At 44.1% G+C, this 15265-nt stretch overlaps 1 protein-coding gene and 1 long non-coding RNA gene across 3 annotated transcripts in view; one reads left to right on the top strand and one right to left on the bottom strand.

The window, feature by feature from the left end:
- The window catches only part of LOC122412945 (probable serine/threonine-protein kinase DDB_G0282963), a 40939-nt gene that overhangs the window by 20765 nt on the left and 4909 nt on the right, over positions 1 to 15265 (top strand). For both annotated transcript variants that reach the window (XM_043422946.1, XM_043422945.1), the window contains exons 6-7: positions 7950 to 8030; positions 13342 to 15200. In XM_043422946.1, coding sequence (XP_043278881.1) covers positions 7950 to 8030; positions 13342 to 15200 — 1940 coding nt within the window. The remainder of the gene's footprint in view (positions 1 to 7949; positions 8031 to 13341; positions 15201 to 15265) is intronic.
- LOC122412948 (uncharacterized) lies at positions 7825 to 9548 on the bottom strand. Its single transcript, XR_006261461.1, has 3 exons — positions 8666 to 9548; positions 8405 to 8583; positions 7825 to 8247 (listed from the first exon to the last, which is right to left on the bottom strand). It is a non-coding gene; the product is annotated as an uncharacterized lncRNA (long non-coding RNA).

Here is a 15265-nt window from a genome sequence, read left to right as displayed (position 1 = left end):
CAAAAAAATTGGCGAGAAAATGGACGAAAAAGTCACGCACCGGCACGAATTTATTAAAATACGGAAGTTATTCCGCTACATTTTAATATTTAAATGTGGAGCATGCCAGCCCGGGATCAATTTAATTCTCGACCGCCCATTAAAACATTGAATGTTGCTCGAATACAAAAATTGAAGGAATCGTCGCGCTCCGTCAAAACCGGAAATCGTCTCGGGGGATAAAATTAAACGCCATCCAATTTTTGTCCTTCCCCCGGTTTCCTCGTCGCAGGAAAACGCCAGCGAAAATATTTGTCTCCCTTTCAATCGCAGTGACATGCCCTCGAAATATAAATACTTCGGCGCGAGTACACTTTTATCATCAAAAGAGAACAGGCGCCACGGAGTCAAAGCGCGAAAACGCAGACGCGAGAGCTGCACGCGTGAAGAATCCGACTCTCGTATTTAGTACAGGACACGCTCCGTTGACTGGCATCATAATTGCGAATACATTGCGCGAGCACGTACACACATACACGCGCATGTGTAAGCTTAGGGCAATCTGAGAACGCGTTTATTATAGTCATGAGCTCCATATTCTGGACTGGAATATAACACACGTTTCAACGCTGCAAGCTGTGTGAGTTCGACTATATGGAGATTTCAGCTCGAGTTTTGCCACGTTGAACTCTTTTTTATTTCTTTCTTTCTTTCCCATCAATTAGATATAATACCGGTACACGCGTTTCACTGATATTGTACTGTGGCATTAGGACGCGAACAAATGACGGTAAACGATCGCGCGAGAAACGTTCGAGTGTTGAAATTGATTTCAAATGAATTATTCAACTCCGCTTTTTTGCATTGTTCGAGAAACAGAAAAGAAAACACGCTTTTTATTAAGTGCTTGTACGGACTTGTGATGGGCGGAAAAATCAATTTTTTTTTTCAATTCTTCAAGTAGAATGACTGAAGAATGTTCTCGCCAAATTTCATGAAGATCGGAGCATTAGATTCGTAGCTATGTTTATTATAATAATAGCTAGAGCCTGGACGGAGGATTTCGTATTTTGTTGGGGAAAAAAATATATTGTAACAAAAAAACCGAAAATCTAACACCTCGGAAAATGAATTTTTTGTTAAAGCTGTCTCGCCATTTTTTTTTTAATCAACATTTTTACAAATCCTTCGTCCAGGCCCGAGCTATTATTATAATAAGTGGTATAAATTTCGTATGGATCGGATTAATAGCTTTTTAGTTATTATCATGTCCACCGCAACTGATGCTCAAAAAAAGGTGCTACTCGAATACAGCTGGAGTTGCGCCATTTTGAGAAATTTTTTCATGAAAAAAATTGTACAAGTACACGAACACATGGACTAATTAATCTTGTTCACAGTTTTTCAACAAACATTTATTTTCTTGTTGAAAAAAATGAAGAAAACCACGTTTTTTCGCTCGCTGCAAGGGCATTAAGGCCTTCATCGAGGAAACATTCTTAAATGATTTCTCCGTCATTACAGACTGTTTTAGAGAGGCGGAAGCAAAGATTGACCACTTTTTTAAAAGGATTTTTTCAGGCACCGCAATGCGGGATCGTGCGGGACGTTATTTTCGGGTTTTTAGTTCGAAGACGATGATATTGGACGATTGTCAATTTGTCTTCTTCTTCGAGAGCATTGGAAGAAAATATTGCGAAACAACGGATGGTGCTCCAAAGTTTTGAGGAGTGCAGAATAGGGGACGGGAGTTTCATCATTTTGACGTTTCTCGAGTAGTGCATTTTTTGTTTTCAAACGGAGTCCGAACATCGCGAATTGCGCAATAGTAGTTATTGTTGTTTTAAAAACGAGAAAGTTTGAACGAGTGTTTCGAGGATCTCGAGTTGCGTAAAAATTCATTAGTATAAATAAACGAATATCGCAGTATGTGTTGGAGCGACTAATCGATGATGGAACTCGTGTAGCCATAAAGTCCAAATATGAAGATTAATTGTGCTCGCAGAGTTATTTCAATCGTCGTAATTGATCGGTAAAGCGTAATTAAACGATTTCATTTAGTTTCTGAATCGATTGAAAATAAAGTGTGTACTCGTAAAATGTACGAAAAAAGTAGGTTCGATCGAGGAGAGGATATGCCAATTGAATAGTGCACGAGCGTGAAAAGTGTACGGAGCAGACACGAACCTCGAGAGTTAATGGGTCGAGGTCGATGCTCACTCGAGAGTTTCGATAATCGCCTCGCCAACGTTTTTTCTCCCTCAATATTCTTTTTCGAGCCTCCTATAAACTCGATTTTTTCAACGGAGCACCAGCTCGACTGAGAAATCAAAGAAATATTATTTATTTTCAAATCGCTCAAATGCCAAACCAGATTTCAATCCTACGGTCTCATTTTCTACGTGAACTCATCTCCTATTTATATTTATGCGGCCATAAATGTGTTCCATGTGGTACACACAACTGTGTGAAGTAACAGTTTGAAAAACGTTGGATGACTGTGCACACTTTGGATCGCGTTTACGAGCAGCTTGACCACCAACGATGTGACGAGCACATTCGCCATTCGCGAGCAGGTTCTCCTCGCTCCTCAGCATGAGAGATCAGCGAGAAACTTTTGTCTCCTTCCTGCCTCCGTCTTTCTTCTTTATCATATCGTATGAATAGAATCGTCATTCAAGCATCGTTTGAGCTCCCTTTCAGGCCAGTTAAACTCTCCTCTCTTTCTTCTCCTGCTCGCTCCTCTCTTTTCTAATCCACGTATCTCTCTATCCGCATCTATAAAACTCCCATAAATCGTGACTCCGAGTTTGAGCAACGAGTCTCCCAGAAGCAGGACAAACTCAAGACGTTCGTAGCACTCCCAATTAAAAATGTATTTGCACTAATATTATTCGTCGAAAAACACACACCAACGAAACCACGACTCACCTGCGCGCGAGCATCTTCAAAAGCCACGGAAGCATTAGAGATTCCTCGAGCCTCCGGGCTCGTCGCTAATTTATTCCACAACGGTTAAATAAACAGGAGGAAAAGGGAGTCGTTGAAGAATCGAGAAAATGGACACCCACTTGTGAAGCGGGGCCTTGGAAGTGTTGGGAACACGCGTACTTTTCAGACCGAGCTCGTCCGCGAGTGCAACTTTTGTCCCGGCACCTTCGTTTCTCGAATTTTACAACTTTACGCGCCGTTCGCGCAGCGTTTCCGTGTCTGGAGAATGTTGACTGGAAAGCCAGCAAGATGAGTCTAGGAAACTCGACCGTTTGGAGCCAAAGATTTTTTGCAAGAATCACAAACTCGATTTCACTGTCGACGGTTTAAAATGTGCCGTACAATAAATAAGCGTGCAAATTGAATTTTCAAAATTTTTTAATTAGCAGAGAAGAAATATGTTGCAACGAATGTTGAGGGTGATTTCGAAGTTACGGAAATTGGGCATTTTTCTTGAATTCCATTCAATCTGCAAGCTCGGACAGCGAGGGCCACTCGTTAAAATCTTGAGACATCTTTCGAGAGTAAGAAGAAGCAGGAAACCGAGTGAGAAAGAGAGGTAAAAAGAGCGGAAGAGAGAGAGAGAGAGCGAGAGAATGAATGGAGAAGGAAGCAAGCATGCCGGCGTGGGTGGGAATGAGTTACGCTAAAAGGAGCTCGTCGGACGGGCCACGGGTCGAGCGCGTCTCGGCGCAGGGAGGCACAAACACCGGATCTGAACTAAATGAAAACTTTCCCCAGGCATTTTATGCCTTTATAGCGTCATTAAGAACGATTTTCAAGAGTCTTGCCACGGGGTAAAAAACGATCAATTTATCGCGTATGAAATCACCGGCGCTTCCTTGACGCGGCCGCTTTTAAATCATAAGGGTAAAAATACATTTTTGTCTGGCTATTTTCGAGGATGAGGTTTCTCGGTAAGCTGATAAATCATCGAATTCGAGTCCCGGGATCAGGTGAATTTTCGAGTTGGACAAAACACACTTTTCCAGGTCGTATAGAATTCGTGTTTTCTCGAGTTCCCCCCGGAGATAAAATCTTCTATAAATTCACGAGGAAGAGATGCTAGCAATAAAAATAAATCCTTAATGAGCGATGCGCCTCCGCGGGAACGTATAAAAACCTTGTACGTTTGATGGCGGCGGTGCATCCCCGTAAAAATACGTGGACCAAAGGAACACGCGAGTCGAAATCTGAGAAGTTCGCGGACGAACGAGAAACGGAAAACAAAAACTAATAAACAAAAAAAAACGAAAAAATAGACACAGGAAGCCGAATACCAGTGTGGTTCGCGCGTGTTTTTGGGCTCCCCCCGCGAGACAGAGGTCTTGCCTGGCTCGCCGCGAGCGAGCGGCGTATCTCGTGTGACCGCGGTGAAAAATGAAAAAAACAATGTTCAAAGTGAATAAAAAGGGAATAAAAAAGGGGAAAATACACGTGGTACGCGGTCTCGTCTATATTTGGGCTCTCGGTGCGTAAAACAGCCGTGAGGGGTCCACGCATACGTACGACTCGATCGCTCGGGTCCTGCACATAAGAGAACGCGCGTGCACTCTCCGATGCATATTTCGTACTCGGGCGCTCCGCGAGCGCGCGCACGATTCTCCGCGTCTCCCTATTCTCCATCTTTTTCTCCGCGTTCTCTCTGTCCCACTCTTTCAACAGCAGCGAGCCAGCAGCCAGCAATTTGCCGTAATTATTATATTTATCTTTCTCATTCACTTAAGTCTCTCGGCGTAAGATCCCTACCACCGCAATCCTCGCTCTGCTCATTCTTCACTCTCGATTCTCTCTCCCTCTGGCTCGCTCTACCTTACAGCATCTCTCTTCGCACACGTTCGGACTGAAGCATGCGTGTGCGGTACAATAAAAGCCCTCGCAAGAATTTACGTTTCCGCAAACAAATTTACGCGCTTTGCTCTCCTTGCGAGCCCCTACAATATACGTGGAAATATTCCGGGCTTCCGAACTTCAACTGCGGACTCGATCGATTATGTATTTTGGCTTCTTCATCAATCATCCACCTTTTTCGAAGGCTCCTTCGGAGAGAAGCAAAACCAACGAGACTTTCAGGCTCCGGAACATCGCCACGAGCTCGTGCCTCCTTCTCGTTACCACGAACGTTGTAATACACGACATTTTATTAATTGCATAACGATTTATCTCATTTCACTTAGTCGAGCTACCGATTACGTGAGAAACTGCACATAAACTGCTTGACGATGCAATGATAAAATTAACGGATAAATTCACCGCGACGAGTCGTAATTACGTAATGAGAGACGCGCAGTCGCATCATAATTTTGCTAACATCCAAGCAACTGACGATTAGCCTAGCTAATGGTAAATGAATGCGGCGAATTTATGGCTAAATTGACCGTCACTTTGGGAAGCTACGAAGAAACATTGAAATATTTGAGAAAATGTTTACAGTCAAGGTAGTTCATATGCACGAAAGAATTTTCTTAAGAGGACTCGAAGTTCACACAGAACTTAAATGGGTAGTTAATGACTTGTAATTTCATTCGCCAAAAGATAAGTTGAAATAATGTATTTACAATTTCGAATTAATAACTCTGACATTAATTTAGAGTGATAATATGTTTAATTAGGAAGTAAAAATCGATCGAGTTTCGACCCCCATTAAATACGATCCTACGGGCATGGTTTACCTTAATTGCTAGCAGTGGGCAAATTCGTGGAGAAATGGCGGGAGAAAAGAACGCGACAGAAAGACTAAAAAGTATACTTTGTCTCAAAAAGTAATTGAGTTAGGTAATAAAAATTTGTTGATAACGATAGATTCGCTCTCTCTCTCTCCTACTTTTTCTTTTCCCGTCGTCTCGTATGTAACAATAGTTTAAAGAGCACAAAGTTCCGAGGAGACGGATGAAGCAGAAGACGAGGAGACAGAGAGGAAAAGCTGGAAGAGAGAGGGAGGAGAATCCACTGCGGCGAAGAAGCTGCGATGGTCCAGCAACGTGGAGAGCCACCAGCAGCAACTTCACTCCGATGCTGCTGCTGCTGCTGCCGCTGCTGTTGCAGCCCCGGAGGTGATGACCTGCTCAAGGCCACCCGCTCCACATCTTCGTGGCTCTTCGACTCTCTCTCTCTCTCTCGCGATGCGCTCGCGGACGAGCAAGAATGAAGAGAGAGAGAGAGAGAGAGAGAGATACTAGCGTCATTATTATTATTTGTGGCTCTCCCTTTGCTCGCTTTTTCTCCCTCCTGTCCAGACTCGAGCTTTACCTCCCCTCCGCAATCTTTTATGTCCCCGTCGAATTCGACCTCCCCGAGAGCCCAACGAAATCGCTCAGCATATCCCGTAGGATGGAAATAAAAAAGAACGAGGAAGATGAGGAATAAAAAATAATGGTAAAGAAAGAAAACGAGCGAGGAGGGCGCTTGCCACGAACCGGACATCCATTTATCTCGCGAATATTCGAATCTCGCATCGCCCAGTCACTGGTCAACCACCCCGGGCTGATAAAATATATGTATTCCTCGTATATGGGGCTTTTTGCTCAAAAAAACCCGGGGAAACGTCACGAAGAAATGTAGCAGCCTCCTTCGGCTCGCTTGGAGCGAGTCACTTCCTCGAAGCCTTTTTTACATTCCTAAAACTGACATTTCGCAGACGCATGAAAAATCGACATTACCGATCAAAGTGTCGAGTCGCGTAACCCACGGGAATTTCAATTCAGCTGGAAATTGAGAAAAAAGCAAATTCCCGATGAGTTCGCACGGAACGGACTTTACATGTGGGAACATTTAAACTCAACGTCAGAAGAACCAACGTCCTGAATGATTTTGCACGCAGGACGAAGCCCGGCTAAGCCCTTATGCGTGTTAACAGCCTCCGTATATCCATACAAATGCGGAAGCGAATTTCTCGCGGGATCGTTCAACGTGTACACTCGGAAAGCATGCGCGTGAGCACTCGCGTCTCTCCGTATATATAGCTATGGCAGAAACACTTATCTCTTCTGTTTGTACCGGTAATACCCGAAAGACTCGAACGACCGGAGCCTTTCTAGGTCTATACGCGCAGAGTCGATCGACGAGTCGAAGGATTTTATGACGTTTGCTATTTATATTGCAGCGGGGTAGCGATCAAAGAGAGAGAAAAATTTGTCGGGGATCGTGTTTCAGAGCCTCTCGATCGAAATCCTCGCATCGACGTGCAACAGAATTTCTGCCCATTTACGTGTTACCGTTTTCCAGCGTGTGTGTGTGTGTGTGTGTGTGTGCGCATATCGAATTTAAAAGTTTTTTAGTTTCATTAGAGTCTAAATTTAAATACAGATATAAGGCTCAATAAAGCCAGGTCAACTGGTGTCAATCACACATGTGCAGCTGTATCCACTCTCGAGCGAATAGAAATAACGATCGCAAAATACTCCGCCACCGGCTCATCTCCATTTGTTTGTTCTCCTCCAAGTGGAGGCTTGAATAACGCGATAATGAATTTGAAAACGAAACTGCGAGGCTCAGCTCGAGTGCTGAGACGCGTAAATGCTCCTCTCGTTTGGACAAACGATGAAAAATATTTCGATCGAGTCGAAAATGCTGGAATTTTTGCTCCGTGAATTGTAAAAAGTGTGAGAAACAATTGGCATTGGGATCGATTCAGTTCTTCTGTAGCTTTTTTTTCTGTGGCTATTTTTTTGTTCAATATTTTTGCGAACACATCTGCAGCTCCGGGAGGAGGAGGGGGTCAAATAAAAAATGGTGTTTGTCCGACCTTGGGATATGACGCAACTTGAGCGTCGAACATTTGGTGCTTGCTTGGGCCGAAAAATGAAGGCGCTAATTTTTGTTAATTGCCCTGGGTGGGTTCGGCGATACGGCCGGTCCGACAGACTTGCTGTTCCGGGAGGCTCCGTTCTTTCTTTTATTACTCGTATTCCTTAAACTACTGTAAAACAAAATGAAATAAAACATTTTTGACATTCTCTTTTTCTTTATTTGTGTTGCAGGAACGATCGTCGATGTGACGAAGCCGGAGTGCGTGAGGCGAATAAGCAACGAAACCGCCGACTCGTTGGACAACAAACTTGGTAAGAGGCCAATATTTGTTTTTTCTCTTCTATTTTTCATTTTTTTTCATCCTTCCTCGTGGCTCTCCAGTTGATTTCTCGTTGCAAATTCGATGGTGAAATATCTTTCGGGATAATTGGATTAAAAAATGGCTACTCACGTTACGAAACGATGGCAAGTTCGCGGGCGAAACTTGACGTATTTTTTCCCCTCGCTATCTCACTTCGCGAGTGATTACTGAAAGAAAAAGTAGTGAAATTCATTTTACACCAAAGTCAAATATCTCTCGTGCCTTTGTGTTTACACCGCATTGAGAGCTGGCGCTCACTCATTTTTCATCCGAGTCTCTCTCATTCCCCAATGCAAAATCATCGGATCTGAAGGCTCTTCTTACCTCACGTAGACGAACTTCGCATTGAGAGGCTCGAGTCTCGGCGAATTCGCGAGCTCAACAAACGCTACTCGCCATGCAAACTCGAAGCATTCGTCGATGCTGCCAGTGTTTCCGCATTCTGTCGTCCTATTTCTGACTCTAACTTACGATCCTGCCGGAGTACTGGCCTGTTCCATGTTCTATAACAACATAAAAAAACGTACGCGTCTACATGGACACACTTATAAATGCCTAAAAAAGAAGGAAAAAATAGCCTCTCACTCTCCATTGTCCCTGGGGGCGATCAACGAAGTCGACGACTCGATTACTATGTGTGCATTCATCTGTCAATCACCCCGCGTTGTTCCCTTGTTGGCACTATCATTCTTTCAAATTATATCGAATCCACATCTGACCGAACTAAACGTAACACGATCCAAAACCAATTACTTATTTCATTTCATTCCTTCCACAATCCTCTACGAAATTTTCGAGAAAAAAGCACGAGCCAGCAGTCACGGGACCTTTCGATTGGCACTCAGGGCAACTTTCATTCACATACTTTCGATCGAATTCAACGCGACCAATCAGTCGTTTTATTTAAAACGCCCCTGCTTACAATTTTCAAGTATTTTCTATATTCGGGAAAATTTTATTAATAAAATTATAAGAATATTTTTATCACAAGAATATTATAAAATGCTTTAAAAATATCATGAAAAATCAAATTTATACTTCAACTTGACTAGTTAATGATCGAGTCCGAGTTTTGAAACACACTAAATTTGAGGAACATTTTTATTGCGCGAAAGAAAGTTTATACATCGGTGTAACGCCACCGAGATAAAGGAATGGTCAATTCATTGAAAAAAGCGAAGCTACTAGACGAGTGAAAGCACGTGAGTCAGTCTCAAAATAAATTTGATGAAATTCCCCCGATTCCCAACGTAATGACTGACATCCGCTTTCAACACGTCAAAAACTAAAGTTTTTTCAAAAAAAGCTCGAAGAGCTCGAAGACCGTACAATTTTTTCACAATTGACACTATTGTGAGCCCTCCCATAGGGCACCGTGTTAAAAACTCAAAGTTTTATCATTTACCGTAGAAAAAAAAAAAAAGTGGTCCTTCACCGTACTTTATCGAGCGGCCGAACTACTTTAAAAACGTACAAAAATAAACGGAACGAACGAAAAAGTTTTCGTCAGAATTTCTAAATTATAGCGCCGCCAATTCGGCTAAATTTTTTTATTGCACTTTCGAGCCGCGACTCACGAGTTCCTCGTGAATAAACTTAGCTTTGTTTACAAGCCCGTTAATAAAGGCTCCGAGTAAAAAAACGTTGGAGAAACAATAAGTCGAAAAAAGTGAGTGGAAAATTTGGAAAACAAACATGATTTAAGAATGTTCTTTCTCCCCGCGATGACGATACTGCCGCATTTGTCCCTCTTTCTCTCACGCTTTGTCTCGTTCGGCCGCTTCTTTTTATTTCTCGTGCGTTGTCTCATGTCGAGTCGCTGAGGTAGTTTGCCGGTATACTTGCCGGAGGTATAAACCGAGCGGAAGCTGGCCTCGACGAGCAATGTCGTCCAGTCTCGGCGCAGCCTCCTCACCGGCAAGAGACACCGGAGGAGTGCCATCGTGCGTTAATCTCCGCGAGTCGTATAATAAACCGGCAAACCCGATTTGGTTACGTGAAAAATGATGTAATTTGGAGGAATGAAAATTTGGTCTTGGGGACGAAGTAAAACTGAAAATTGTAGTGCCTCGCCGGGGCCTTGATGACAGAAATACATTCCGCTGCGAGTCTGCGAAGGAGTGAATAAAAAAGGAACGAGTCCGCGGCGCATAGGCGAGATCGGTGAGATAAAAATTCAAAAACTCGGAACGAATTTAAGCGAGTAAAAATTCATGCTCGTAACAGTGTCAAACGCTATCTCAAAGTGGTGAATTATGGGTGAGCAGAGTTCCCGGAATCGTCAGGATAAATAACGAAATATTCAGTGCTCCAAGTGACAGCGAATCGCGAGGATTCGCCCCACCGATTATTCGCTCCGACTCCGAGCGAAACAGCCCGAAATACTGGCCACGATTATTTTCCCATGAGTTTGCCTACAGCTCCGCTCAACTGTGATCCAGTCCGAGAAAACTAAACGCCCGGCTACGAGAAGATTTCCATTAAAACAGGTACATTTTTGCTCGATCGTACGAAGCTCCAAATTCCGAAAATTCGCGTAGCCTTTCGGTGCCCCTTCCGCATTGAGCTTCCCGGTAATTCGACGCCTCCCGATAATCTTCGAGACGAAAAAATTCGCTCACCAATAAAATATGGAAGGGAGCTCGCTCGCGGGAGAGCTCGAAATTCCATTATTTTCATTGTCAAGTCAACACGAATATGCTCCGGGAAAAGAGAGCGTTTTCAACATATGGCTCATGACAGAAAGATGCACATAAATATGAGCGTACACGTTTACAGAATAGACGCGAATACTCGGACACGCACGCGTATGTATAAAATAAACGTGACGCACGCTGATATCGAAACAAACAGCGCAGAGTTGCGGATGATGTTACCGTTCTTTTTCCCTCTTACTCACGCTCCAGCTCATCGAGAATAAAAAACCTTTAACGATGTATCGATATTTAGCGATATATTCGCATTAAATCGTATCGCATATACCGTACGCCCATTTATATCTGCGTATATACATATATATATATGTGTGAATTACGATTAGAGGGATCGACTGCAAAGCACGCTTTGCTCAGAGGAATGTCAATCGTCGTTGATCGAGCAAACTCATGCCACTCATCGCTCCTACCTATATATACACGCATAGCAAACAGAAACGAGTTTTTCACTAGCTATGTATAGCTGTAAGTGGTTACGGTGATTGGCTACCTAGACGTAAAAAGCGAAAAAAACGAGCGCGCGGCTCGAATCAAGTTTAAGGCAAAAAAAGCGAATACATTCCCGGGATCCTTCATTAAATTAAGAAAATTTCAATGGCTCGAGTCGCGGGAATTACTCATACGAGTCTCAGTTCAATTTGGAATTACGAGGGGAAACGTAATATCTACGCTCCGCGGAAAATGTACTCGGGAAATGAAGGAGAAAAATATGATTTTTTGTTCGTTACTCGCGGTCTTGACGGAAGGTCAAAAACAGGTTGGACGAATATTTTTTGCGGGTTTTTCGAGCCTCGCGCGGTGAGTCCGCCCCGCGCCTGCTTTGTCGAGAATTTTTCTGGATACTCTCGCGGTGCGGAACGAATATGTGCGCGTAGACGCGCTCTCTGCAGAGACAACGATAAGGAGAGTGCAAACAATCCGCTCTATCCGACAACTTTGAGATGTGGAGAAAAATCTTTCTTCCTCATTTGTCTCTCGAATTTTTCTCCTCTTTTCACTTCGAATTCAATCTTTGCATACTCGAAATACTCCGACGATTGAGAGACCGGGAGACGGCTGCCGAATAACAAAACTCGGAGTTATGTGTGCCGAAGAGTTTGTTCAGTTGGCGAGACCGACGTTGCTTGGAGAGAAAAAATGTTTTATTAAATTGGCCACCCCCCCCTCGGGCCCCTCTTAAGGTCGAAGCGTCGTCACGAATTCAGTGAAAGTTGCGAAATTCTGTGCCAGTTATTCGTGGATAAAATAAATCGATTTGTCCCAATTATGGAAAGACTTCGAGCTTTTTCGAGCCTTTTCGCATCCATTTTTTTTCTCGCGTCATTAATTATATTTTCTCGCGCCACTGTTGGTAGAAAAATTTAATGAGAGCTGAACGGTTGGAAAATTCGTGTCAATCGTTTTTCGTTGTTATCGAGAGAAATGAAAATAATGAAAAATTTGAGTATTCTGAAAAACTTCATTTCTTTTCCGTCGCAGCGTTTACTTTTTGTTATTCAGCCAAATTCCTCGCTGCGACGAGCATTACCGAGCGCAATTGTGTATGCTAAGCGTCGGCGAAGAGATAAGAAAGTTTCACGTGCTTTCAAAGGCCATATTGCTCGTACGTTCCGGCGACGAAAAATGATATATTTTTAGTTGCATCACGGCGGGGATCAAAGTCTGAAGAAAAATCGTTTAAAAAGCGTCAGCAAAACGTGATTGTCGCGATTGAAAATTCCCGAGGGAGAAAACATTTCTGAGCTTCATTTAATTATCGCTAATTACTTCGAAACAGAGATTTTTATTTCCGCGTGTGCAATCGTAACAATAAAAGCATCAAAAGCTCCGTCGTCGTGCGGAGATACAACGTCAGATGCTTATCTCCCGATAATCGTTCGCCAGATTTTTTCCTCTGTGACCGAACGACACAACGGAATAATCTTCGACTCTACGAGAAGGCACAAAGAGCACTCTAAATATGACGTAATTGGCAACATCGTGATTCGATCCTAGCAACGATCTCGAGACAAAGAGTCGCCGCATCGACAGAGCCGCTCAATTTCTCGAGTTTTTTTCATTGAAAATATGAAAATCATTGAAACTCGAAATTCAAGCTCTCTTTTCGCACTCGATTCGAACGAATGATCCCCCGATGGAGTTTTCCCAGGGTTGAATGATCAGGGAAAAAATTCTGAGCGTCCGAGTCTTCGCGATGTGATTAAAGAACGTAGACAACCGTAAATTAAGGTCATAAATCAGTCCATTGAAATTGAAATACCCCAGCGCGTTGAAAGAAAATATCGCACTCGAGAAAGATAGTATCGCGCTGACGGACGACAAGCTGGCTAAGTCGATAGAATTATTAATACTCTGGTTTTTTCTCTCTCTCTCTCTTTGATAAGAAACGGCATTCCCTGAGTGATAAAACACGAGTTGACTCGCGACCGTAACGTCTAGCACGTGCGTATTTAGCAGCACGAAAAAGCGAAGGAAGAATTTGCCTGATTTGCAGCAATTGTTATTCGTACGAGCGAGTGAAAAGGGGCTTTTCGATTTTTGTTACAGATACCCAAGTAAATGGTAGAATGGAAAACTGCGGAGGCGATCAACGCCTGCCCCCGGACGGGGACGAATTTCCAGCGACGTATCAAGAGTTCAGCGTTTGTACGAGCGAGCAATATCAGTACGTAGGTACCTCGGCGAGATTAACGCCGCGAATCGGTACCACCAACCACAATATCAACGCGAACAACAACAACAACAACAACAATAATAACAACAACTGCATAAAATCGAGTTCGGAAAATCTCGTGAGGAACGAGAAAGAGGAGAATTCATCGAGCTTAACAACGTCTTCGACGTCGAGCTCGAAATACACGAAAAGTAGCTTCGAAAAGGTCGACAGCGAATCGACGAAAACGCTGAGAATCGAGTCGACGAGCAAAAAAATTATTAGCAAAGACAGCAACGATGCGATAGCGAGTTATCGAGAGTCTCGTGAAAAATCGTCGTCCTACGTTCAAACAACTAACCACACGAGTCCCCAAGCGGAAAAGCATTCGTCGAGCCAGTACATAACGAGCAGTCACAAGCGAGAGATCGTGCCCAAACCGGAAGCCCGGGAGAGGGACGAATTCACGGAAGTTTCTAAGCGATCGAAATCTTCGTATTTCAGCGATGAAAACTCGGGGGCAAAGGTTTGCGAGGCCGCGGCGCTCGTCGTGAGCGAAAAAACGTTCGATGTACCGAGCTACTACTCGAAAGATACGAAATCGCCTGAAAAAATCAAGACGCAAGCGAAAAAGCATGACGAGAAAGAGGGAAGCACGAGGGAAACGGTTAACGAGAAAAATGACCCCGATTACCCGGACAGTCCGCCGCCGCCTCTGCCGTTGACCGGACCGCCGAAAATCGAAGCGGCGGTTTGCTCGATCGGAAAAAGCATCGAAAAGATTCCAGAATCAGCTTCCAATCGGAAATACTCGTTGAACAGTGATCTGCGACGGCAAGACGACAAATCCGAGAAATCGGTGAGAGACAAAATCGCCATGTTTTCTTCTCAAAGCTCCCTCGAATCGCCCCTCTTCCCTGCCCAATCCTCCGTCTCCGGTCCCGTTGCAACAGTCGCGACGACGATTACGAGCAACGCAAAAAAGCTCTCCAAGTACAAGTCTTCGGACGACGTTTTCAACGATGATAAAATCGACGATAAGCGGGCATATGGGAATACGATAGAAAGGACTCGGAGCTTCGTCGATCTCACTGACTCCGCCAAGTACCATTTCAACGAGCAAACGATCAAGGAGAAGGCTCAACGTCCACCGAGCTTGCCGAAGACTCTCCCGCCCGACGAGACCGATTGTTCGGCGCTGGCGAGCGCCCCTAAAACGAGTTTGGCCGCTTCCGAAATGTCTCAAAAGCCGATTTCCCTCGGCGATAAAACAGCCGATAAAGTATTCTCGAATTTCGAGTTTATCGACGTTCCCGTCAAGCCGATCGCGAGCTTCAAATCCTCGGGGACTTTGCGGCCTAACAACAACGAGGAGCGTGCAATTGCGACGGAACAAAAAATCCTTTTCCCGACTGAAGTCAATCACAATGGCCTACGCTCCTCCCAACCGAGCCTCACACGAGCCACGAGCTTCTCCGGCGAATCAAGCTTCTCTAACGACCTTTCACAATCCGCCAACTCAACGGTTGCGAACAGCGGACAAATCTCGAGAACGAACTCGCTCGCTTCCACCTTCAAACGTAACAACGAAGACATGAGACGACAAAGCTTGAATCAACTCATCGAGCAACGGCGCAAAGGCATCTCGAAATTACGAGGACTAGTCATCCCCGAAAAACACAGCGTTCCTGTCGACAAACCGATAATCGATTTGCCGGAAATCAAATCCAGGGATTCGATACTTTTGCATCAGGTAAGCGGCCCGAAACGAGGAGACGAATTTTTTAATGAAACTTTTATCCACTCGACGACGCTTTC

Source organism: Venturia canescens, chromosome 7, assembly GCF_019457755.1.
Source record: "Venturia canescens isolate UGA chromosome 7, ASM1945775v1, whole genome shotgun sequence".
Classification (NCBI taxonomy): Eukaryota; Metazoa; Arthropoda; class Insecta; order Hymenoptera; family Ichneumonidae; genus Venturia; species Venturia canescens.
This window is presented reverse-complemented; position numbering and strand designations above follow the sequence as displayed.